The 24,602-nt window shown below is 39.9% G+C and overlaps 1 protein-coding gene across 1 annotated transcript; it reads left to right on the top strand.

Moving 5' to 3' along the window:
- The first annotated feature begins 102 nt into the window (after positions 1–102).
- Positions 103–21,191, top strand: CUNH7orf57 (chromosome unknown C7orf57 homolog). The gene is made up of 8 exons (XM_056138213.1): positions 103–210; positions 4,225–4,410; positions 6,943–7,054; positions 9,908–10,061; positions 14,672–14,766; positions 16,051–16,271; positions 18,349–18,363; positions 20,865–21,191. The coding sequence occupies exons 1-8, from the start codon at positions 159–161 to the stop codon at positions 20,909–20,911; spliced, it is 882 nt and encodes a 293-aa protein (XP_055994188.1). The 5' UTR covers positions 103–158; the 3' UTR covers positions 20,912–21,191.
- The last annotated feature ends 3,411 nt before the right edge of the window (positions 21,192–24,602 follow it).

Here is a 24,602-nt window from a genome sequence, read left to right as displayed (position 1 = left end):
CTGGGCGTGCCCGGGCTGTCAGCAGTCGGGACGGGGCCTGCCCGCCCTGGGCACGAAGGAACGCGTCCAGAGCCCTGGACTGACGAGTGGCCTCTTGCTGCCCAGGCCAGGCTTTGCCAGCTCTCGCTTGGCCCTCGGAACCAGCGTGTCTGTCCGCCATGAGGAACACCAGCAAGGAGCTGCCAGGCTCGAACCGCTACGCTCCCTGCGGTGAGTGCCGAGTGCCGATCCCACCTCCTCTCCTCCCCAGGAAGGAAGCTGCACCTTGCTCTGCCCCACGCTTGGAGGGACGTGCAGGAGGTTGAGATGGTTCAATGAGTGATTTTAGTTTCAACCACAGCATCCCAGGGTACCCATCCTTTTTCAATTGTTTGTGTTTGCTTAGTAGAATTACTCTGGAATTTTCTCTGTAATGTAAGCCCTGTGTAACAGAACCGATGCACTTTTGATTTTAGTTCTCTCTCTCTCTCTCTCCTCTCTCTCTCTCTCTCTCCTCTCTCTCTCTCTCTCTCTCTCTCTCTCTCTCTTTCTCTCTCTGTGTGCGCTCATGAGTGCACGGGCATGAGTGGTGTGTGTGCGTGTATGTGTATGAATGCGTTTCCTTGGTTGCCGATCTTGCTCCTGATGTAGACTCCAACCAAGTTAACTGTATCACCTACTTTAAAGTGAATCCCATGGAACTTAGGGGAGGAGGGAGGCGGTGCATGTAAGAATAGGGATTCTCATTTACTAGAGTTTGAAACTGAGATAAGGGAATGAAAACTTGATTTGTCTTGAATTTTTATACTTCCTCTCTTGTGAAGATTGGGGGAAAATGGAGAGGTGTCCTTAGGGTCCTCTGGGAGAGGCTGTCACAGCTGTCAGGTGCACTGTCTGCCTCAGGTCTACCTAGAAGTGGGCAGTTATTGAGACCTAGTGTGTGATGTAAATGGATTCCTAACCCAGAATTTTACCTGTGATCATAATTAATGGAGAGCTGAAAACGGGGGATGAGGAGACAGATAGGACTCCTCTAGAGTTCCTGCCTACATATGGGCTCCACACTTTTCTGAGACCTCCCAGTGCCCTAGTGTGACCCCACCTCTCTGAGCAGTGTTTGACTCTTTATTGCTCTTAGCATCGTCTCAAAACAACCTGAAGAAGTATGATTAATGTGCTTTGTCAATAAGGAAACATAGGTAATATTCCTTTACCCAGTTTTAAGCCCCCAAAGAATGGAGCCTGGGTGACCACTTCAACTAGACCTTGTGGCTTTCATGCAAGTAATTGGAGCAAAGGCCCCCAGACCAGACATCTCTGAATCTTAGTCTTCCCAGACTGTATCACCCAGACTGTCTTCTAATTGGCAGAACAGGACCACTCATCTTGCCTAAGGGAATGTAAGGAGGCTGTGTAAAGGCATCTCCATGACAAAATCAGATCAGTGATCTGTGTGTCTGTCTGTCTGTCTGTCTGTCTGTCTGTCTATCTATTATCTATCTATCTATCTATCTATCTATCTATCTATCTATCTGACAATTCCAGTGATTTTAGGATCTTACACTCTAGTTATTGTAAATTTACCTATAGAAAATTTCCCTTTAGTTATTATAAATTACCCCTGATTAGAGCTCAGTGCCTGCCTGGAGCTTTCAGTAATGAGAAGAGGGTAGAAGGTACACTGTCTCTGTTCTCTGTGGATTAATTAATAATCAAAACATAGAGGTAAATAATAATGGGGAAATTGGAAGCTTTTTCACTAAAAGAGAAAATTCTTAAGCTAAATGTGATCTAAGTATGTGATCTTATTCTTAAATTCTCTGTGAGTTCTGCACAGTTGTGTAAACTTTTCCCATTTTTTTCCCTTTGAACTATTAAATCTTGGGCCAGGGATATAAATCAGGTAGAATGCTTGACCTGCATTTTTAGGTCCTGGGTTTGATCTTTGAGAAAGACAAAAATAAATATAAACTGTAATCTTGAAGCATCTAGTTACAATCATTTTGATCTTTAAAAGATTTGTCCTTTGGTGAAGGGAAGGTCACACTGGTGATGAGGTTGGTGCTAGAACATTTAATACTTGAAACAACTGTATTATGAACAGCTTAGTAAATAATAATGTTATGATACAAATTTCAAAAAATAAAATATTTCTCGTTAAATATCATAATTTTTGCACAAGTGATGTGGTTCAGTGGTAGAGCACTTGCCTTGCATGTGAGTGTCTGGGACCAGCACAGCACAGTCCCCTGTGTACTTCTGGGAGGAGGCCCTTGGCACTGGGCCAGGAGCAGCTCATGCATATTACTGTGGTGTTCCAACCTCCCGATATTCCCTGAATCATTAACCTTTATTTATTTTTGTTTATTTATTTATTTTTGGGAAGTCCCCATGACATATTTGACCAACGAGGATAGACAATTCAATATATATCATTGATTTTTTTTATGCAATAAACCCACTTTGGTTCTAAGTTGAATTATTTTTTTCATTCTAAATAGACCTTTTCCATTTATTCCTTCTTGTTCATGGGACACTTCTGTCTATTATATAAATATCCACTGAATAAAAAGTCTATTCAGCACCCTTTTCTGTGTTTCTATTATAGCAGAAAAGAAAGAAATTGGCTTATATATTTTTAAAGGCTATTAGTTCAAAATATGCAAGATAGATTGTGAGACTAGAGACTTAGAGAAGAGTTCATTGTCCAATTTTTAAGTCCAAAGGCCACATGGAAACCAAATTCTTTCCTTCTCAGAGGACCTTAAGTTCCTTAAATGATTAAGTCCTACATATGACAGAACCGTGGTCTTTTTTGCACTTAAAAATCTCTTTATCTAAATGCCAATTACATTTTCAATACCACTACACCCATGTGTCATATCATGTTTAAACAAATATCTGATTACTGGGCCCAGCCATACTGAAGCAAAATTTACCCATCACCTTTGCCATCAGTGAATTTCTGTGTTAGACTCTTAATGGCATGAATTTGCAGCAGCTTGTTTTATGTTCTTGAGTCACTTAGTGACTCACTTAGATTATATTGGTTTTTTTTTTTTACCTTCTTCCTATGCTTTGTTTCCAAAGTTTTCAATCAGCTGTGATTTTTCAAAAAAATTTGGGCATGATGTAAATCAGTTAATCATGCAGAGTCACCAGCAGTACCAGTGTTCCTAGGTCTCTCTGGGACCACAGATTGACAGTGATAATTGTAGGTTCTTGGACGTCTGCCTCCTCCTTCCGTTTTTGCTTTGACTCTCTTTCCGTTTCCTCCTCTTTGTCCTTCAAATGTCCCTGTCCTATAGATATTACACACTATGTAAAAAAACATAGCAGACATTTAACCAGTTAACTCACTATGTTGCAACTTCATGGAACCTAATTTAATGTTTTCAAGGAAGCACAATTCAACCACTTTACTAATGTGCCTGATTATACTGCCAGATTATTTTAATAACCCTCTAGAGTTCTTGTTATCCCCTCAATTCTGACTTCTAGGACTGTCCAATGACGGCTTCAAACTCAGATGAAAAGAAAGGGTTTTGTGGGGAGGGCCCAGGTCTTAGAGGTGGGTCTCACTGAATGTTGTTAAAAAAAAAAAAGAAAGAGTGGGTTTCCCTACAGGAACCTGATTCAGTAGTCTTCTGCTCTTGTCAAACTGATAGATATTTTTATAGTTTTCTGACAATTTGCATTTCAGTTGGTATAATGCACTGAGTTGATCAGCTCTTGCCTGGCATTGGGCCACATGTTCCAGGTCCTTAATTATCAAGTCCCTCTTGTGTATTTTTCAGGACATTGTATTCTCCAATATATTCAAAAAGAAGTTTAGTTCCATTTTACTGAAGGATTGAAATGAGAAATAACATTTGACACACACCTGAGGGAATTTGGGTAGCTAATTGATAAATTAAAAACTCAATAGATAAGGATCTGCTCCTACTATTTTGAAATAGGAAGGCAGCCTTAGCAGAGAAATAAGTAGGCCCTGGTGCAAGGTGCTCTTACTTTTGCCTGGATCAGCTGCTGTCATGCTGGGGGCTTTTATTCTAGATGTTTAATTCCATGGCCAGGAGGGCTGTTGTATTAAAGAGGGCAGTTTCTTCCATGCCAAAGTCCTGTAGTTTCTTCTCCCATGCTAAGATCCTATGGAGTCTGAGATTGGCATTGTTTTCAATTAGTGAACTAAGCCAGTCTGAACACCTCATGTAACAACTTGCTTCTTGGCCTCATCTTTTCTAGACTGGTATTACCACCTTCCTGTGAAGCGATCTGAGAAAGCTGTGGATGTTCCTCCAGTCTCCCAGATCCCAGGTCTGAGCCATCTGCGAGACATACCTAATGGGCACCCATTTGGGACTCGGAGGTATTGGGTCAAAGAAACAGATTCAGAATATGTGAAATTGGCAAAGCAAGGTGGTCGGCCTGGTAAGTCCACATTATGTTAAATATTTCTACTTGTGGTAAGAATTGCCAGGGACTTCCCAGCTGTCATTTCTTCATATGAAAATAATACTATACAGATCCTTGAGATTTTTTTCTCCAAGACATTTGGAAACTTAGGTAATTTGTATAGTTAGGATATATTATATTTAGGGATGTACTACTTTTATTGAGAAGTTAAACTGAATAGTCTTTGAATTTATGATGATATCTAGGATCTTTCTTCTAAATGACACCTTGTCCCCTTTTCATTTCTAGTTACAGAGTCTCAAAAAAATTTCCACTTCCACAGAGGAGCTAATTTTGCCTTTTAATGGCAGTTACTGGGGCAACTCCTTTCTCATGAAATATTTTTATTTCCTTTTTTGTCTATTGTTTAATCTCATGCCCCCTGTCCTCTATATCAATGTCTTAAGTATATAAGACCATAGATGAGCCTTAGTGTGATGTTGTGGACATTCATTTTTAATTAATGTTTGAATCAAGAAAGTATTGCTTGTTTATGTCAATAGAAATTTCTGACCAAAGGCTAAGATATCATATTTAAATAACTGTTGACCTTGTTGTTTGTGATACACATGCTATGTTGTTCTTTTTTTTAATCTGCCTTCATTCCTAAAGAGGTAGTCAGGGGAAATGGGAAACAATAGGACAATATCTGAGCTTGAATGTTAAAATCTGAGTACCTGATGTGAGCACAAAGAAGGTATACAGATTGCCTAATATGTGGTCATTCTCAACATCACTAATGTCATTCATTCTAACTTCCTGATATGTATGGAACACCTGGAAAAATCTGAATCATATATGCAAATTAACTTTTCTCTATTATTTTTGTTTTGGGGTTCACCTCTGGTCCCTATAGATGTTCAAGGGATCATGAATTGTCCAGGATCAAACTTTTAGCTCATGCATATAAAGCCTGTGTATACTAGTCCTTTGTGGTATACCCACAGCCAAGATTTTTCATTTTAATCATTATATTGAGAATATATCATAACTGACTTTTGGAAACTTCCACTGGAATAAATAGAGATAAAGGGACTTCATGTCTGTCCCTTGTTTCCAACTGTCTCTCAAGACAGAATGATAGTACTACTGATGTGAGGGCAGGGGCCAGGGCAGAGAGAGAGAGAGAGAGAGAGAGAGAGAGAGAGAGAGAGAGAGAGAGAGAGAGAGAGAGAGAAGAGAGGAAGAGAGAGAGAGAGGGAATGTTATAGCAAACATGATGAGGGACTATGGATGCTGTTGTTGTTTAGGTATAGCATGTGCCTTAAATGTATGAATTCCTTAATTTGACCACTGACACTGCTCCAAACAATCAAGGTGGCAGGAGATGGGTGGAGAGAGCTTAGTAAGCTAGAGAGTGTGCTTTGCATGTAGGAGGCCAGAGTTCTATCTCCAGTGCCCTGAGGTTCCCCCAAGCACCAACAGGAGAGACCTTCGAGCATTGAGCTTGGTAAGCCTCTGAGTACTGCCAGATATGTACTGGTTCCAAAACAAACAAATTATCATATAAAATATAATTTTCCAGTTGGGAAATGGAAATCAAGTCACTAAGTCAAGACTACACAAGTGTGTGTGTGTGTGTGTGTGTGTGTGTTTTGGTTGGTTGTTGGATCACACCAGGCAGTGCTCAGGAGTTACTATTGGCTCTACACTCCAGGTCCCTCCTGGAAGGCTAGAAGGACCTTATGGGGTGCTGGGGGATCAAACCTATTTGGTCCACATGCAAGGCAAGCACCCTACCCACAGTAACATTGCTCTATTCCACCAAATTTGAAATTTATTTCTTAGTCTGAAATATTTTATGATCAAAAGTAAAAAAATCTTTTGTCTTTCTTACCATTGTACCTGTGGAGAGCCAACCCACTGACAAAGCTCTTGGAGTCAGTGGGGAACAGAGCCAGAGCAGGTTGTGTTTGGGGACTCTCTGGAAAGAAGCTCCTGCTTAGTCTCTCTCAGGTGCTGACTAACACCTCCACCAAATGATTTACAAAGTTCTGTTCTCCCCTTCCAGTGTAACCCTGGAGTGGGACATTCCTTCCTGAAATGGTATTTGTGCATATATATGAGGTAACAGAAATAGCCCCTGCAATCAGAAAACTGTCCAATTGTCCTGGGCAACCGGATACTGTGAGGATTGCTGATGGCAGCAAGAAACCCATCTCCTCAGTGAGGAGTGTCCTCAGGAATATCCTCCAGAGACCCCTCATAGAGCGACAGACTCCACCAAGGAATGGGTGGATATTGTCATATATTAGTTGCCAGTTCATATTTAGGGCAGAATGGGAGATACTCAAGCTTCCTATATCTGCTGAGCATAAGCAGGGTCCCATCTCAGCATGAAAACTGAGGGCGGAAGACAGGAACCAGCAATTTTCTGTGAACTCAAGGAGCCCAGAGTCAGCCATAAGAAGTACTCGCCCTTCCTCTTGTAAATTGAATCTGTCTTGTAGGGCTCTGCATCTTTGTGGGATAGGGACTACTCATGGCTGTTTTCTTTTTGACTTTAAGACCTGTTGAGACACTTCTCTGCCTCTGGGTCAAGGAAGGGCTCTTCACTGGCCTACTCCCTACCAGACTGGTATGTCCACCACAGCAAGCCACCTACAGCTGCCCAACGACAGTGAGTATCACTAGGTGCCACATTCCAGTTTATCTTTATAGAATAAAAAAATTAGATTCAAATTTTAAGTATGCAATTAAGTATGCAATATTCAATTCCAGTACTATTAGTGTGATATTAAAGCTCCAGATAGAATAGTAATATGAGTGCTCAGGGAGGAAGTAATGGGGTTTGCGGAGCAGTAATAGTGGTTAGAGAACCAGTCTTGAAATATTTACATATTTGTTGATCTGAAGTTGTAGATCTTACAGATGAAAACATTGCTTCAAGTTTGGTTCTCTGTATCAAAAGTCTGGTCACTCTACCTCTTATTAATAACAGCTTGTCCCAAGGTCCTTTTTTCTTTAAAGAAAATTAGAAATACAGGAAGTGTTCAGTTTCTGTTAGCAGAACTAATAGTGAACCATTGTCCCTCATAATATTTGAAGTCAATAAAGAATGTCTATGTCCAAGCATAAAGATACTAGCTTTATGTACCACTCTTTGACTAAGAAGTCATAGGAAAAGACTCTTGGAATCATATTTCTGTATTTTTTGGAGATCATGAAAGACTGATGTTTCCATTTTGCCTCCCCATATTCCTGTCTCAGCAAGGCTCTACCCATGCTAATGTCATAAACCCATTTTTCAGATTCTTATCCCCCATCTCTTTAGAACTGATAGTCTGGGCTAACACAGCTTGCCTCTAGAATGCCTAGGAGAGAAAGGAAATAGGCAAGCAGGAGAGAATGCTACATAGGGCTCCGAAGGTTAGGGGTAGGGTGTTTTGGGGAGCTGGCTTCTTTCTCTTGGTTCTGTAGTTGTCTGATATTACCCAGGCACAGGGGCTGAAAGATTTCCAACTCCCCTGCAACTTCCAGGTTCTGTGTTTTCGTGTTGTTTCCTGAAGCCTGACAGTGTTTGCTAGTTCTTGGCCACAGGGCCTAGGCCACACTGACTGTCCTTCCTCATGTCTGCTTTTTCCCTCCCTGTCACAATACCAAGTCCCATATTGAAAGATAGAAAATAACACTTTCCACTCTTCTCTGTGTGGTCTCAGTTCTATAAACATCTGTAGGGTGTCTGCTTCAGGGCTTTTCTAAATACTTAGAAGGAAGCCTAAGTGAAAAAGTTCCAGCTTGGCGTCAGTGATAATTGGTGAGCTCAAACAGAGTACTGCCTCAGGGTTTTGGAATGATTTCTTCAATTTTTTTTAGTCCTCCTATCTTTGTTTCAGATTTTTTCTTTCCATAGAGCATATGGGAAATGAGAAATGGGAGGCTGAAAGAAGACAGCCTGGCTGAGCTATTCCTTAAGTGAATTGGGAAAGTTAGGAACCCAGTTTTCCATACTTATATCTCAAGTCAGGCCTGCATGGAGCTTTTTCCCAGTGCTCTAGTCTCCTCGTCCCCACACTGTTATTCCCAGTTTCAGCCATCTGCTCCCTGGCCCCTGCAAGCATGACCTCCAGGATTCCTAACTGCCTCCTCTGCCATCCAGTCCCTTCCAATTGAACTTCCACTCACTCTTCTGACTGTTTTTCCCCTGTGATGCCAGATATTTCTTTTGAAGACCCCTGCCACCACCCATCTGACTTGACTACTCTCCTCCCCCTCCTTCCTCTCCCTTTCCCTGATCTCTTCTGCTCTTCTCTATTTTTCCTTTTTTCTCCCTCCCCTCCCCTCCCCTCCCCTCCCCTCCCCTCCCCTCCCCTCCCCTCCCCTCCCCTCCCCTCCCCTCCCCTCCCCTCCCCTCCCCTCCCCTCCCCTCCTCTCCCCTTCCCTTCCCTTCCCTTCCCTTCCCTTCCCTTCCCTTCCCTTCCCTTCCCTTCCCTTCCCTTCCCTTCCCTTCCCTTCCTGCCTTCTCTCCTTGTGCTTCTGCTCCTGGAAGTGCATCTTCTCCATTCCCTTCTTTCTACATGCTCTGAGTCCAACCTACATTAATTATTCTATGAAAATGAAATCCTTCCCTCCCCATTTCCATTTTATTGGTCACCTTCCACCTACCTCTAGGCCTGAGTTTGGCCTCAGCCTTCTTAGTCAGGCTGCCTGGTGGAGGTGCAGTTGCCAGTGTGTTGGTGAGGAAACCCTCTGCCTTGCTGCTCCTGGGAGCAGGCCTAGTTTTTTTTTTCCGGTATCTTGGAGTTCAGGTGTGCTGTAAATAGGAAAACTGCTGAATGTTTTAATGCCACTAAATGATTACCACCTGTGTAGTGTTATGTGTGAAATCCTGTGAGCAATAGTCCTTTAACTCACAGTGCAAAACCTTATTTTTAAGAAAGTGCCCATCGTAGGAGCAGCTGTGGGTAGGCAGCAGATGAGGAAAAGCATTAGGGGAGGGCAGTGGACACTATGAAGTTGGGACATTGTGGGAACATTTATTCATGATTTACCTGACACCCAATCATGACAGTGACTAAATTGAAAAAAAAAGACCACCTAATATAAACAAAAGGGTTTTATTATATTAAATCATGTAAAATGATTTAATATGGTAGTACATTACATTATTCTCTGCCGAAGGCTATTAAATAATGTGACATGTCAAACATATTACTGGATCGTTAAATCATGTTAAGTGTTTGAATTGAGGGGAGCTTTGTATTTTGAGAGACAAAGTAGGTTATGTTACAGAAATATCTTTTTAAGAGTCCATAATTTAACATCACTAATAAATCACTGATTTCTGACTTAACATACTGACTCTGGGATATCGGTAATGGAGAAGGCAAGTGTTTTCCTCTAGCTGAGCAGGGACTTGAGGGGTTCACTGGAGTCCTCAGGAGTCTGTGTGGGAAGAGGAAGGGTAAAAATGTCTAATACTCAAAGCAGAGACTGAGCATCAGTGTGGATTTCTCACATCTCTTTTCTTTAGAATTCCTGCTGTCTCTATGCCAGATTACATGGTGTATGAGGAGTTTAACCCTGATAAGACCAATGGTACTTATGAGTCCAAAAGAGGTCCCTTCGATTTTGACATGAAGACGGTTTGGCAACGAGATGCTGATGAACTTGAGGAGAAAAAAAAGGTGATGGGAGCTATAATTGTGTCTGCTATGCTCTGTCGCTTGCTCCCTGATTAAGCAAAGTCTTTCCCAGCTGCCAGCATAGGTCTCCTATTTGTCTGCCTGTATTTTAAATTGGGAACTACTGAAAGGCAAGCAACCATGATAAAAATGTCTACGCTCTTTTCTATAACTCATGTAAAATTACGTTTTGTTGAGCTTCAGGTGATTAATGCTTAACTAGAAGGGAACTCACATCCAGCATGCATTAAAAAATGTTTTATTTTATATGTATTTATTACATGGTTTCTGAACACTTTAATTTTATTTAAATTATTAATTTTTAAGTTATAGTTTGGCTAGACACTCTTTGTATTGACAATAAAGAGACAATACTGTTTTGTTCAATGGAGACGTTACTGGGCCCGCTCGAGCAAATCGACGATCAACGGGAGGGCCTTTACCTTTACCTTACTGTTTTGTACAATAAATAAGGGCTGTGTTTGGGATGGGCTGGAGCGATAGCACAGCGGTAGGGTGTTTGCCTTGCACGCAGCCAACGTGGTCGACCTGAGTTCGATTCCTCTGCCCCTCTCGGAGAGCCCGGCAAGCTGCCGAGAGTATCTCGCCCGCACGGCAAAGCCTGGCAAGCTCCCCGTGTCATACGCGATATGCCAAACACAGTAACAAGTGTCACAATGGAGATGTTACTGGACCCGCTCGAGCAAATCGATGAACAACGGGAGGACTGTGACCATGACCGTGTATTTGGGATGGCAGAGCTGCTGGCACCAAGATAGAAACCTAGTTATGTAGTTGTGATTCAAAACAAGCAGCATCTCTAATTGTTAACTCCGGAGAGGTTATGATATCTGAATTTGAAACTCTTTATATCCCCATGCCTGAATCTACCCCTAAGGTCTTCTTGTTGCCTTTGGGACTTTGTCAATTTGGTCTGATATTAGCCTTAGGTCATTGACCCTGGGATTTGAAAATGCTCTTTGTGAAAAGGCAACATTTATATTAAAATTAATGGTGCTTGGGGGACTGGAGCGATAGCACAGCGGGTAGGGCATTTGCCTTGCACTTGGCTGACCTGGGTTCAATTTCCAGCATCCTATATGGTCCCCCAAGCACCGCTAGGAGTAATTCCTGCGTGCAGAGCCAGGAGTAACCCCTGAGCATCCCTGGGTATGACTCCAAAAAAGCAAAAACTAAAATGAAATAAAAATAATGGTGCTTTAGTGATAATAAGAGAAAGTCTATAATGGTCTTCACTCCCAGGGGGAGACGTATTTTCCCACACACACATACTAGTAGTAGTCCAAATAGCTTACAAAATTTAGATAAAATCTCACAGCAAGCTACCGAGTATCTTGCCCACACGGCAAAGCCTGGCAAGCTACCCATGACGTATTCGATATGCCAAACACAGAAACAGCAAGTCTCACAATGGAGACATTACTGGGCCCACTTGAGCAAATTGATGAACAGCGGGAGGACAGTGCTACAGTGATGTGCTAGTTGTTGCAGTGAGCTATGCCTGACTCCCAGGTCTCACCTCTCAGTAACCTTATTTGCATTAAACCCCCCAAATGTATGGTTTATTGGAAAACATAAGTAGATAAATACAACATAGAATGGTAATTGTGGATGATAGGTAGTATGGATTTTTTAAGATAGTTTCACTGTCTAGCAGTGATTTTCCTTTTGGTATGTATTTGTACATTTAGTGAAACAGACTAATTTTAAAGATCAGTTGGTTATATTTAAGCAACTAAAAAGGAAGTTTCTAATAATTTATGAAACATTAACCATACTAAAGTGAAGATCTGGAGAAGCTTTACAACAGGAGATTCTGTACCATCACAATTAAGAGGGGTTATTTAATAACCACTGACAAAAGCTATGCTTGTTTTTTTACTGGGAAGGGGTTGAGCGTTTCAATCATAACCCCTGATGCTTAGGTGCTCTGAGTTTAGGAGTGACTCCTGCTAGTGCTCAGGGTCCTATATGCTATGCCAGATATCCAACTGGAGTGGGCTATATACTAGGCAAACTCCTTACCCCCCTGTATAATTTTTCTAGCTTCCCAAAGCTATGCTTGTGTTTAAACACGCTAAGAAGGTAGGAAGGAAAGAGATTTTATTTAAAAATGTAATAGATGCACATATAAGCAAAAAGATACATGGAATGGCTATAGTCTGTTCAGTTGTTCACCCCTAGGAAAGGGCTCAGGATAACGCTGAGACATTTTAATCACCATTTTGGTATGTTGCTAATCTAGAGACATCTAGTGTGTAGAATGGTAGTTTGTTGTAATGTAGAATGGTAGTTTGTTGTAGATGTGGGTGTGTGTGGCATTCTTTTTAAAAATATTTCTCTGTAACTGACGATTTTTGCCACACAGCTCGAGTAGCAAATTTAATGTGAAAACATGCCATACCATAACATTGTGCTAGAATTCTGTTGCCAGTGAATGCAAAGGGAAGCCACATAGTGGGAGGAGGTGGCAGCATCCTGCCCACCGTGATGCTGGCAGTGAAGGGCATGCCGGGGAGGTCAGGAGGATGGAAGTTGCTATGAGCTTCTGCACAATATGTCCAGAAAGCAGAGTCCCGCTGGCCTCAATAAGGCAGCAGTCATCTTATACTAGCAGTGCAGTTCTCAGCCCAGTGGTACTGCAGACCACCAGGTCACACCCAGCCATGTCCTGAGGCAGGCCCCAATATGGCATGCCCCATATTGAACTACACCCATTGGAACTCACACACGAGGCAGCCACTCCATCTCTTCAACCTACCTCCCAGAACCCACACTTTGGTTTTGAGACTTTCAGAAGTTCCTTGCATGCCTTCCTCATCCTGAAGGCATTTATTCTCCTCGCTCCCCAAACCCAGTTCTTCTGTTCTTTTCAATTGACACTAGAGAGGATAGCTCTAGTGAATCTTATTTATTCTTTCAGAATTGTCATATATTCTTACAGTAAATGCTTGCAGTGACTTCTTGAATTTTGTCTGCTTGACTTTTTCTGTTCTATAGCATTTTGAGGCAATTTTTAAAAATAAGATGTAATTTATAGACCTTTTATTGAACATTAGTCTACATATTCTGACAAATACACACATACAGAACCACCACAATCCTCCCTCCCCACAGTCAGATTTACAAGTATCTTTGTTGTCACCTTCTCCTCCAAGTCACTAAAGTTTTCAAGTTCTCTTTTCAGACTCAGTACATTTACCTGCAGGCCCCTTTTCTAACGAGCCATTCTCTTTACCATCTAGTTCCCAGCAACTTAGGACCTTGCTTTCTTCATCACCCATATGTCTCTCATTTGCTGGTCCTTTACTACATCTGAATGTTCACTTGTGTTCACTTCCTGTGGCCATCTGATCACCATTCCATACCTTTTGGCTAAGTTATCTCTGCTCCACTGTTCTCTCTTCTCTGAGTTCATCCATAGTTTCCGAAAACATCCTTCTCCTACCTCCATGAGTGTCCTGTCTGGATTGTGACACCCATCTCAGATGCCACCCTCTCCTCTCCAATAACCTCATCCCTCTGAATTTCTTTTTTGTTGTTGTTATCACTATGATTTGTATGTATACTATTAATAGTAGGGTTTCAAATACCAAACATTCCTACACGACAACCCCTACAAGAGTGCTCATCATCTTCTACCATTGCCCAGTGTCCCAGTGTGATCCTCCCTTTTTATCCCTCCATTCCCCCCACAATGGTAATCTTCCTACTAAACATCAGTTCTCAGTTTCTGTTGCTTTTGGGCATTTGTTATTCCCTTACAATGTTTCCTTATGTCCCACATTTGGAAGATCTTTCAAGGTTGAGGCTGTACACACTTGTCCTTCACTGATAACTCTGGTGATGTTATGAGGGAGAAAAGGTACAGGATTTTCTTATCTAAGTGGGCAGGATGAAACTACACTTAGGAGTTACACAAGAACAAGTCTTGAATTTCAGTGTTGTTTTCTTTTTGTTCTACCTTGTCATCCCGCTGAGTGAAATGATCCAAGATATCTTCATGGATCTCTCTATGCCTCATGGACTTCTTGATTTTGGCACTACAGAAAGGCTACTTGTCCTTCAGGTCTGACATGCCTATTTCTAGGAAGTAGGGAGCCCCCTACCCCTTATTTTTGTTTTTGTGCCTTATCTGGTGATGCGTGGGACATATTCCTGGTGCTCAGGGCTTATTCTAAGCTCATATAGGGCACAGGGGGCCATGTGGGGTGCTAGGAGTTGAACATGGTTCTGCAAAACAAGCATTTCCCTGTTGTATTAGTTCTCCGGCTCATAAAGGAGTCCCTTGGTGTTTTAGTGTTCCCAGAATATTTATCAGTATTAATTCCTGCTGTTTCTTCCTGAGTAGGTGTTATCTTGATCACACTGTTTTTAAATTACCAGTAGTCTCCTTTACACAACTATTTTGTCAGATAGGACTATATTTGAATCATATTTTGTTATGGTTCTTTAATAATACACTAATAACCACACTGTAAGACCTACCCTAATGTTACATGCTTTTGCTACTGTTTGCAGTTTTTCTTCTCTTTTGCCATCTAAGCTACTGAATATCACTGAATCTGGATTTTCTATGTTTCTTTGCACAGGTGAAGCTGCCAGCCATTAACTCAAAGTATTCAAGCAAATTGGGGACCCCTCTAGGCCCCAGAGATGCTGCAGGAAGACTTTCCTTCCCTCCCATGTAAGTGACTGTGTAGAGCCAAGTCAGCCACAATTGAACTTGGGGATTCTACATACCCAAATGTTAATGGCAGTGACACATAACAAAATGACAGTAGTGACAGTTACAGCAACAACATGCTATGCTAATTTCAGTCCCCAGATACTACTTCCCAACAATATATTTTGGAACTGTGACTCTGATATTATAACTTGCTACTGCCCATTCCACAGAGCATGCTGGTCTAGACTTATCTCCCTCCCTCCCTTCTGGTTTCTGTGTTCTCTTTCTGTCAGGTTCATGGCCCTGCTCGTAACCCTCACTTCCCCCAGGACTCCAGTTTCTCCACCCAGCTGTTCACTTCAGCAGCCATACCATATTTGAGGCCAACTTACAATATTCCACCCTCACAAAGACTCTTTGATCAATAGCATCCTTTGATGTTTTAAGCCACTTGTTTTTGTGCAGGCATGCTGCTCAGTCCATAGGTTTTATATCACTGTGTCGTCCCTTCTGGTGTGAGTGAGTGCCTACCCCTGTTGCACTCCTATCTAGAGCATAAAACTCCTGAAGTCACGGGTTTTGAGTTTCTTTTTCTTTTCATAAATTCTAGCTTAGTGCTGAATTGATGCATCAATTGTCTGATTCTTCTAATAACTTTTTTTTTCCTGATGGAGAGAAGAATAGTCAATTATTTACATAGTATGACACATACCATAAGAACACATTTCAAACTGGAAGGAAAAATCATACATCTACACAAATTTACAAATTTACAAATTTATAAATTGAGAGAAATCAAGGAAGAGAACACATGTGCCAATAAGAATACCCTTGAATCTTTAAAACATGCTTTGTATATAGGGAGCCTGGATTTGACTCGGTACCACTAGGAGTGAGTCCTGAACACAAAACTAGCTAAGAATATTACTGATTTGTAAGTGGGACTGAGAACAGGAGCTGCATGTTATTTGTTTGATTTCTATCATGCTGTTTCTATTCATTTACCTGTCTCTTCAGTGGGGGTTGTGAATGGAATATGTAGTCCCAGAGGTGAATGACAGTGGGTGGGAGAGCTGCGTGAGAATAAGTATGCCTAATCTTTAACACAAATAAGAAAGGAGAGGGGGAGTGGGATATTTTCTGAATGTGACCTTAAGAAATGATCATACACTCTGCCCTTAGAGCTGTTTTTCTAGATTAAACTTATTATTTAGTTCATTATTAATGTGATGCATTTTCTAGAAATCTTGTGGGCTAATACTAAAACCTCTGTACTTAAGATAACATTTTTCTCTTTTTGAGGCATGGTCAAAAACACAGTTCACCTACAAACTTTTCCAAACTCATTAGCAATGGTTATAAGGATGAGTGGTTACAGCAGCGATCTGATTCAGAAAAGCGAACCCCACAGGCATCCAGAGCTGCAGCATCATCATCTCAGGCCACACAGGATGCTGAGGAGAACCGTGACGAAGAACCAACCACGGATTCAAAGGTTCCTGAAGGCTCTGAGAAGGACCAAGGTAAGGCCACCCAAAAGTTATTTTCCTTGGAAAATATTTTTCCTAAAACCTTTTGTTCTTTCTGATAGCACTGTTGACTTTTTTCCTATAATGTGTAATCTAATTGAGTAAACAAAAAACATGTAAAAATAAAGCATTGGGTTTGCAGGTACTTATGAGGGCGAAATAAGATTTTTTTAATTAAAGTTTGTTTATTGAATCACTATGAGAAATGATCATATTATACTTCCTTTAGTTGAATGTCATAAAAATAAAATTTCAGGAACTGAACCAAGTGTGCTCTAAACATATATGACGGTTATTTGAAAATGGAGGGGGGTGGCTCAATGTGTTATATTTTTAAGAGACAGTAATAACATCATTTTTTTTCTTTCCTTTTCTATTTGGTTTTGTGAATAAACCCAGCACCCAGTAGTGCTTGGGAACTATATACAACTATACCAGCTATACCTGGCTGAGTTCTGAGGGATAATTTCTAACAGTGCCAGGTACTTATCAGGGTGAAATATGGTTTTTCTTATTAAAGATGTTTCTTCATTGAATCACCGTGAGATAGACCCTCACAAGCTGTTTATGATTAAGCTTCATTCATAGGTATTCCAACACCCAACCCTCCACCAGTGTACAATTCCCCTCCCTCTTTTATTAGATGAAGAGAAAACTCATGCTTTCTAATTGCTCCACTTTTTTTCTTAAACTTGTCATGAATTTTAATGTTTTACTTGGTATACCAAAAAAATGATATATCAAATAATGGCAATTTTAGCCCCCAAAATCCAGAAGATTCTGCTCTGCAATGCTTGGCCTTCTATATTAACTTTTGGTCCTCCTGTGAGGCAGCTTCACAAAATATCTCAATTATTTTGTTCATTTTAAAAAGATTTTATAGTTCAAAAGGAAATTGTTTCATTATTGGCACATTTTAAAATTTGTTACAGAATTTTGCATAGTTATGTTTCCCTACTTTCCAGTATATTAGTTTTGATGCTTATATCCAAAAGTGTGTGCCACAATAACAGGTAGAATTAGTCTCACGTTTATTCTTAAAATCTAATTGAGCATTATGCTTAATTTCTGTAACTCTTGTCTTTTTATTCCAATTAATTATTTTTAAGTCAACATAATTTATAGTTATTTATGATTGAGTTTCAGGCTTGCCATGTGCCAACACCAATCCTATCACCAGTGCCAAATTCCCTCCAACAGTGCTCCCATTTCCCTCCCACTCCCCCCTCCACCTCTCTATATGGCAAACAGGTGTTTCTTTTTTTCTCTCTCTCTTTATTTTAGGCATTTACCAAAAGGGTCCCTAGTCTCTATAATCAAGAATAACAGTAATGCGAATATGTTCCAAGGAATACTTTGTTAGGTGATTTTGTTGTGAAACATCACAGTTATACAAATGACAGATGCTGCTGCTCACATTGACTGTGGCACAGCCTTTGTGTGTATGGTCCCTGACTGACAGAAATGTGATCAGAGATGCCTGACTGTGGACCTTCAGGTAGCTGATTTTTATTTCTGAGGCTCCATTTCTCTGATTGAAGGGGAATAAAGAATGTTATAACTCTCCATGCATAAGTGGTGTTTTAGAAGCAGTACATCTGTTTATATTTTTCTGACTGCTTGTTAGGGACAGTGTGTAAATAGGGTGAGAAAGTATTACTATGGATTAGTGCCTTGCCCACTTTCCCACAGTCCTTTGGATAAGCAACAAGTTTGTAATTTATGTTGTTAAACAGAACATTTTATATGAGAGGGAATGTTGGCCCACACTGGTGGTATTCAGGAACTACTCCCTATTCTGTACTCAGGAATTGCTTCCAGCAGTGTTCAAGGGGACTATGTCCTGTAGGAAGGAATCAGAGTCAGCTGCATGTAAGACAAGCATCTTAGTACTTGACCATTTCTCTAGTTCTAACAGTGCACTTTTAAAAAACTTTATTATGTGAGTTGTGTTCTGTGATTTTTATATTTAGTAACATAGCCTTTTAACATAACTAATCATTAAAAATACTGAATCTTTTAGTAGTTTATTTCATTAAATGAAATGTTATGTATTTGTTCTTTATTACAGAGTCTTCTTCTCCAAGTGAGTATTCATAAGGAAACTGACCTGCATCCAAACAGGAAAATGCTCGTGCATAAAGAAAATGAACATTTTTTAAAAAAAAAAAACTGAAACAGAGAGCTTCCTGCTGCCTATTACATCTCTTTCCAAACTGAATGTGTTCTCTTTTAAAATCTGGTTCTAGTTACACTTTTTTAAAAAAAGTCAAAGTTCTAGAACTACAGTTTAAGGCTTGGAAAGGGACCACTTACATTGTGACAAATTAAAAGATACTTTTATTATTTGCATGTATTACACATGATAAAATACTTGTAAGCCATGTTAGTTTACAGTAAGGCATTTTAGTTTGTGGTTCAGAGATACGCATTTATTATATCCCAGTTGAGAGGTGTAGATTTAAGTAATGGAAGAGAGAAATGAAAGACTGAGGGAGGACCTGATTTTAACATAAAAATGCAATAGGCATAGGGGCTCACCTGCAAAGGCACTGCAGTCTTTCAGAATTGTACTAGAGCATGGTTTTAATTAGATAGAACTGACTGAACCGCTAAGAAAATTTATGATCCAATCAAGGTGCTATCATTTGACATTAGTATACATTTGTAAATGTTTTAACCAGAAATAAATTATCACATGTTTTAAATTAGTAGCAAGACCTGCTTTATATTGAAAGAGCATTTTAGCCATTCCCAATTAATGGAAAACTAAGTAGTACGTTTCAGGATTTGCCGGAAGGCCCAGCATTTGCTGCAGTGGCCCTGCATGTTTCTCGCGGTAGCTAAGGTATTCCTGAGAAAATTTCTGGTGCCTTGCCCTCTCTGAGCCCAAGTTCATGGCCCTCTATGCTCTCTTTTCTACATATATTTCCTCTCTTGTACAGTTTGGCTTTAGAAATTAGGTAAAAATGATTAGAGTGTGCCTTTTCCTTCAGCCTTTTCCAGAGTTTCCTACTTTGGAGAACACTTAGGAAACTCTGAGAACCTGCCACCTTAACGTTTGTATCTTATCAAGTTTCATCAAAGTTTCTTTCCCTCCTGGAGACACAGAAGTTTTTGTTGTTGTTTTTCCTTATTGAAAAATGTTACTGCCATTGCCAAAGTCATCTGCGTGTCAGAAAACTGCCTTTGGATAACTTTACAGTGTTGTACTTTGAGTCAATATTAAAGAAAGTCCTCTTGGCTTTTGAGAAATGTGCAATCATATTAGACTAAACCTCCTCCTTCCAATTGTCCGTGCCTAGGCAGTGCTAATACTATTAGTTCAGCTCAGCACACTAAAGCCAACCACCCTCTCATCGTGTGCAGACTGACTCATACTCTGCGTGTCACCAGCAGGCACTCTGTTCTTGTCTTTGAAGGTTTGAGTAATTTGTGCCTGTGGGTAAGAGTGTGCATGTGAATTTTACAGACTTCAGGAATAACATTTGGAAGTAGGGGCTTGCTTGACTGTGTTTGGTGCCACTGGTGATGCTCAGTGGCTCAGTGCTTGGGGGTTCGTCCCGAGGGTGCTCCAGGAACTGCTGTGCTGCCATAGACTCAGGCTTCTGGCATGCAAAGCGGCTGTTTCTGTCTGCTTTTGAACTATCGCCCCAGATCTGCACTGCACTGTAGCACTGTCCTCCCATTCACCGATTTGCTCGAGTGGGCCCAGTAACGTCTCCATTGTGATACTTGTTGTTACTGTGTTTAGCATATGGAATATGTCACGGGTAGCTTGCCAGACTTTGCCTTGCGGGTGAGATATTCTCAGTAGCTTGCCAGGCTCTCCGAGAGGGGCGGAGGAATCGAACCCGGCTTGGCCGGGCCTGCCACATGCAAGGCAAATGTCCTACCGCTGTGCTATTGCTCTAGCCCTCTCCCCAGATCAATATGTTTTTCTTGTTTTGTGTTCAGATCAATAGGCTGAGGAGGCCAAAAGTCTACAGGCTTTCAGTTATAAAATAAATCCTGGGCATGTAATGTACAACAGGGACAGGGACTATAATACTATATCACATATTTGAAAGTTGCTAAAAAAGTACATCTTAGAAGTTCTAATCACTGTGGCACAGACAGTACAGAGGATAAGGTGTGTGCTTTGCCTTGACCTGGATTTGATCCTCAAAGCAACATATGTTCCTCTGAGCACTGTCAGGAGTGATCCCTGAGCACAGAGCCAGGAGTAAACCTGGGAAGCTCCAGGTATGGTCTAAAAAATAAAACAAAAAAAGTTCTCATCACAAGAAAAAAAATTCTATGATAATGGATATTAACTAGATGTTGTTGTCATTATCTCACTGTATATTCAAACATCAAAGTATTATGGTGTACTCCCGAAAGCACTGTTATGTGTCAATTATACCCTAAGAAAATAAATATAATTAATGAATTATATTTTAATTTTTGTTTTTATTCATATTTTAAATTTTTTTTCAGATTTTATTTTTATTTTATTTTTGCTTGTTTTTATTTATATTTTTAACTTATAAAAGTATCATCTTTATGTCTTACACTTTGTAATCATGAGTTTACTTTGCATTGCAGGTCGATCAGCTCCCTCATCTGCATCAACACCAGCAGAGCTCAAATAAATCCCAATTAAATCTGCATTTAAGATCATTTTCTAATGGCTAGATTTGATCTAGCTTTTTGCAGTTATATTTATAAAAATTATATTTTAATGACACTGATACTTATGGATTTATCTTATAGAAGATTTTATGATACAAGTGATAGGTTTTGATTTCTTGCGTGTCTTTTTGTTTTGTTTTGCTTTTTGGGCTGCAACCCTGGCAGTACTTTGGGCTGACTCCTGGTGATGCACTCAGGGATCCCTCCTGGCAGGTACTGGGGGACCATTTGGGTTGCCAGGAACTGGACCCAGTAGGCCGGTAGGCCGAGGGGAAGGCAAGTACCTCCCTGCTGTGCTATTTCTCCAGTCCAATCTTTTGCATTTCTTTAGGATATTAAGTGTATAGTCCTTGGAGACTGCAGTACCTTGCTGGCCTGCTGATGGCTTCATGTATCTGAATCAATCACTGTTTCCCTTCAGCTGACATTGACTTCTATGTGTGTGCCTCTATTGGTGGCATTTGTATCAAAATCAGTTTTTTTAGACTATTTCTAAGAGAAACAGAGCACACTTTAAACCTTTTCTATTATTTGGTCTTATAATCTTTGTAGGTGCAATTTTTGTTACAAAAACTTAATTCTAGAATTATTGCAGCACAGTTTATATTATGACAAAGATAAATTCATTATGTCTTGAAATTTTGATCAATTATTAATAAAAGGCAGCATTGGCTAATTTATTTTGCTAATAGTTTTATATAAACTAAATGATAGTAAATATTTATTTTGCAAATGATAAGTAAAATATGTTTAATATTTAACTTAGTGGTCATTTACATGTTTTATAATCAGACTAAATTATCTCATTTAATAAATTTTGTTATTCACCATATCAAAATATATAGTATTTAGCATTAAAACATAGTTTATATATTGTAAACTCAATTCTCTAATAAAAATTTTCTTTGGATGGTTTCAGAAGTCAAATTAATTTTAATATCTTTCTCAGTATAAACTTATCATGCATTTGTTTACATAAAGAATAAAAGTTTTAAATTAGTTTTTTAAATGCTATTTTAAAAACAAATTAGTTTTTACAAGTGAGACATTTTGGGCACATAAATCTATATTGTTTGTGATCAAACTGATAGCATATGGGAGAATGTATGCGGTGTGAAAAAAGGTGCATGTGTTGAATAAAAAGATATTTCATTATAGAAAGGAGTGCTTTTTCCCTTCTTTCCTCCCTTTCCCTCGTCTTCCTTTCTTTACCTCAATTTCTACTTCCCTCCTGTTTGAGAACATTTTCAATATTCTCACCCTTCTGAAAACACCTTCAAGGACAGGTAACAGTGGATTACAACTTTTATTATTTTTAATTGATTTTGGTCTTGGTTTTGAGTGTACAGCCAGCTGTGCTGAGTGTTATTCCTGGCTCTGTGCTCAGGAATAAATCCTGGAGAGCTCAGGGGAACATATACAGTAGAAGTGATCAAACCGGTAGCTGTGTGCAAGGCTTACCCACTAGACGAGTTCTCCAAATAACTATTATTTTTAAACTATTAAGTACCAGAAGTTCATGATTTAGGGAAAGGACGACGAATAAATGCCTGTGATGAAATTTTGGCTCCTCTAGGACAGCCAAAGTACATTACTGAAAAAGCCAATCCTGCAACAATCCTATTGGTAAAATGTAACAATCAAATATATGAAAAGCTTAAAAATCATCATCAAAATTATTTTTCTTAAATAGGCTTATTACAAGATTAAAAAGTTGCAAGGCCTGAGAGACAGCACACAAGGCTGGGGCACTTGCTTACATGCTTTGCATGTATAGGCCTAACTTTGATCCCTGGGACATGCCTGAGCATCATGTCTTTAAAACGAAACTTAATACACATATATCATACTTTACACAGTACACATATTGGGAGATCATATATAAATTGTCAGTTAAAAAATTTAAAAATATTTAAAGGGTTGGAGAAAGCACTGAGATTAAGATACTTCCTTGCGTTCAGCTATCTGATTCGATCCTGGGTATCACCGGTAGTTCCCCCAAGCATCACCAGGAGCAATCCCTGAGCATAAAGTCAGAAGTAAGCACTGAGCATATCTGGATAAAGCCCCAAGTACCAACTTCCCTCCAAATTTGATTAATTTAAAGAAAATATTTTAAAATAGGGCTGGAGTGATAGCACAGTGGGTAGGGTGTTCGCCTTGCATGCGGCCAACCCGCGTTCTATTCCTCCATCCCTCTAGGAGAGCCTGGCAAGCTACCGAAAGTATCACACTTGCATGGCAGAGCCTGGCAAGCTCCCTGTGGCGTATTCGATATGCCAAGAACAGTAACAACAAGTCTCATAATAGAGACATTACTGGTGTCCGCTTGAGCAAATACATAAACAACGGGAGGACAGTGCCACAGTGCTTTTAAAATAATGAAATATGAGTTTTGTACCATGTACGAACACATATGAACAATCTTCTAGTGTTCTGATCTTTCTGTACAAGGGATATGGCAACTTTGGCTCAACTTCAGTTTAATGTGAGTTTATTTTCTCCTCTACAAAATGAAGATATTTCCTTTCCAAGAATGGTTATGAACATTAATCACGATAAGGTGTAACAAAGTTCTTAACATAATGCCTGATAAATATGTGGTACTCAGTCATCGTCCTAAACAGTCTTCAGAAAACTAAGACTCAATTATAATGACTAAATTTTTCATGAAGGAGGACCAGATAGGAAAATTAACACCACTGGCTTAAGCGTTTTGCTTTAATTTAGTGGGGGAGGGTGTCTCATTTTCTTCCACAATCATAGCTGGGATAGCTGCTCTAATTCCTAAGTCTTATTTTTACTTTGTTTGAGTGTATGGGGAGGTGGGGGTGGGGGTGGGGAGGAAGTACACCTGGTGGTGCTCAAGGCTGACTCTTGCTTGGTTCTCTACTGAGGGATTACTCCTGGCAGTGACGCAGGAGCATTACGTAGTGTTGGGGATTGAATTGGCAGCATGCAAGGAAAACACTTTATTTTTTTTTTTTTGCACTATCTCTTTGGATCTTCACTTAGAAAACACAACTTACTTTTGTTGTTAGTGTTACCTTGCCTTATCCTTTTATTATTACTTTTTTTTCTAAATTTAGAGACTGTGATAACAGTTGTGATAAGTTAAGGCAATCAGTGTTCCAACTTCGAACCTACCATCCATGTTAGCATCACTCTGCCAATGATTCAAGGTTCTCTTCAACTCCCCACCCTACCTCCTTAGCAATTTTTAAAAATAAAATTACAGTTTGAGTCACATACTTACACTAGTGTTGACTCTTACAGTTTTGATGTATATAGTTACCTCACCTCTACATAACAAGTCCAAGATCTGTGACCAACATCCTTATGTTATTGCCAGTCCATTTGCTCATTCATCTCACAACAGCCCTGTCCCACACCTCTTCTCAACCTTGGTGTTTCCATTTCTATAATTCAGGGTTTTACATCATTTTATAACTGTTAGTCCATGCACCACAGATAAGTAAGATCATCTAGTATTTGTCCTTACGTTGCTTAACATGATAACCTGCAGGTTCATCCAGGTTACAGTGAATATTGTGATTTAATCTTTTCTTATGACTGCACAGCATTGTTTTTATATATATCATACCTGCATTCATTTGTCTATTGCTAGACCTTTGGGTTGTTTCCTTATCC

Source organism: Sorex fumeus, unplaced genomic scaffold (genome assembly GCF_029834395.1).
Source record: "Sorex fumeus unplaced genomic scaffold, SorFum_2.1 ptg000128l, whole genome shotgun sequence".
Taxonomy (NCBI): Eukaryota; Metazoa; Chordata; class Mammalia; order Eulipotyphla; family Soricidae; genus Sorex; species Sorex fumeus.
Note: the sequence above shows the minus strand (reverse complement) of the source record. Positions and strands in the feature narration are given on the sequence as shown.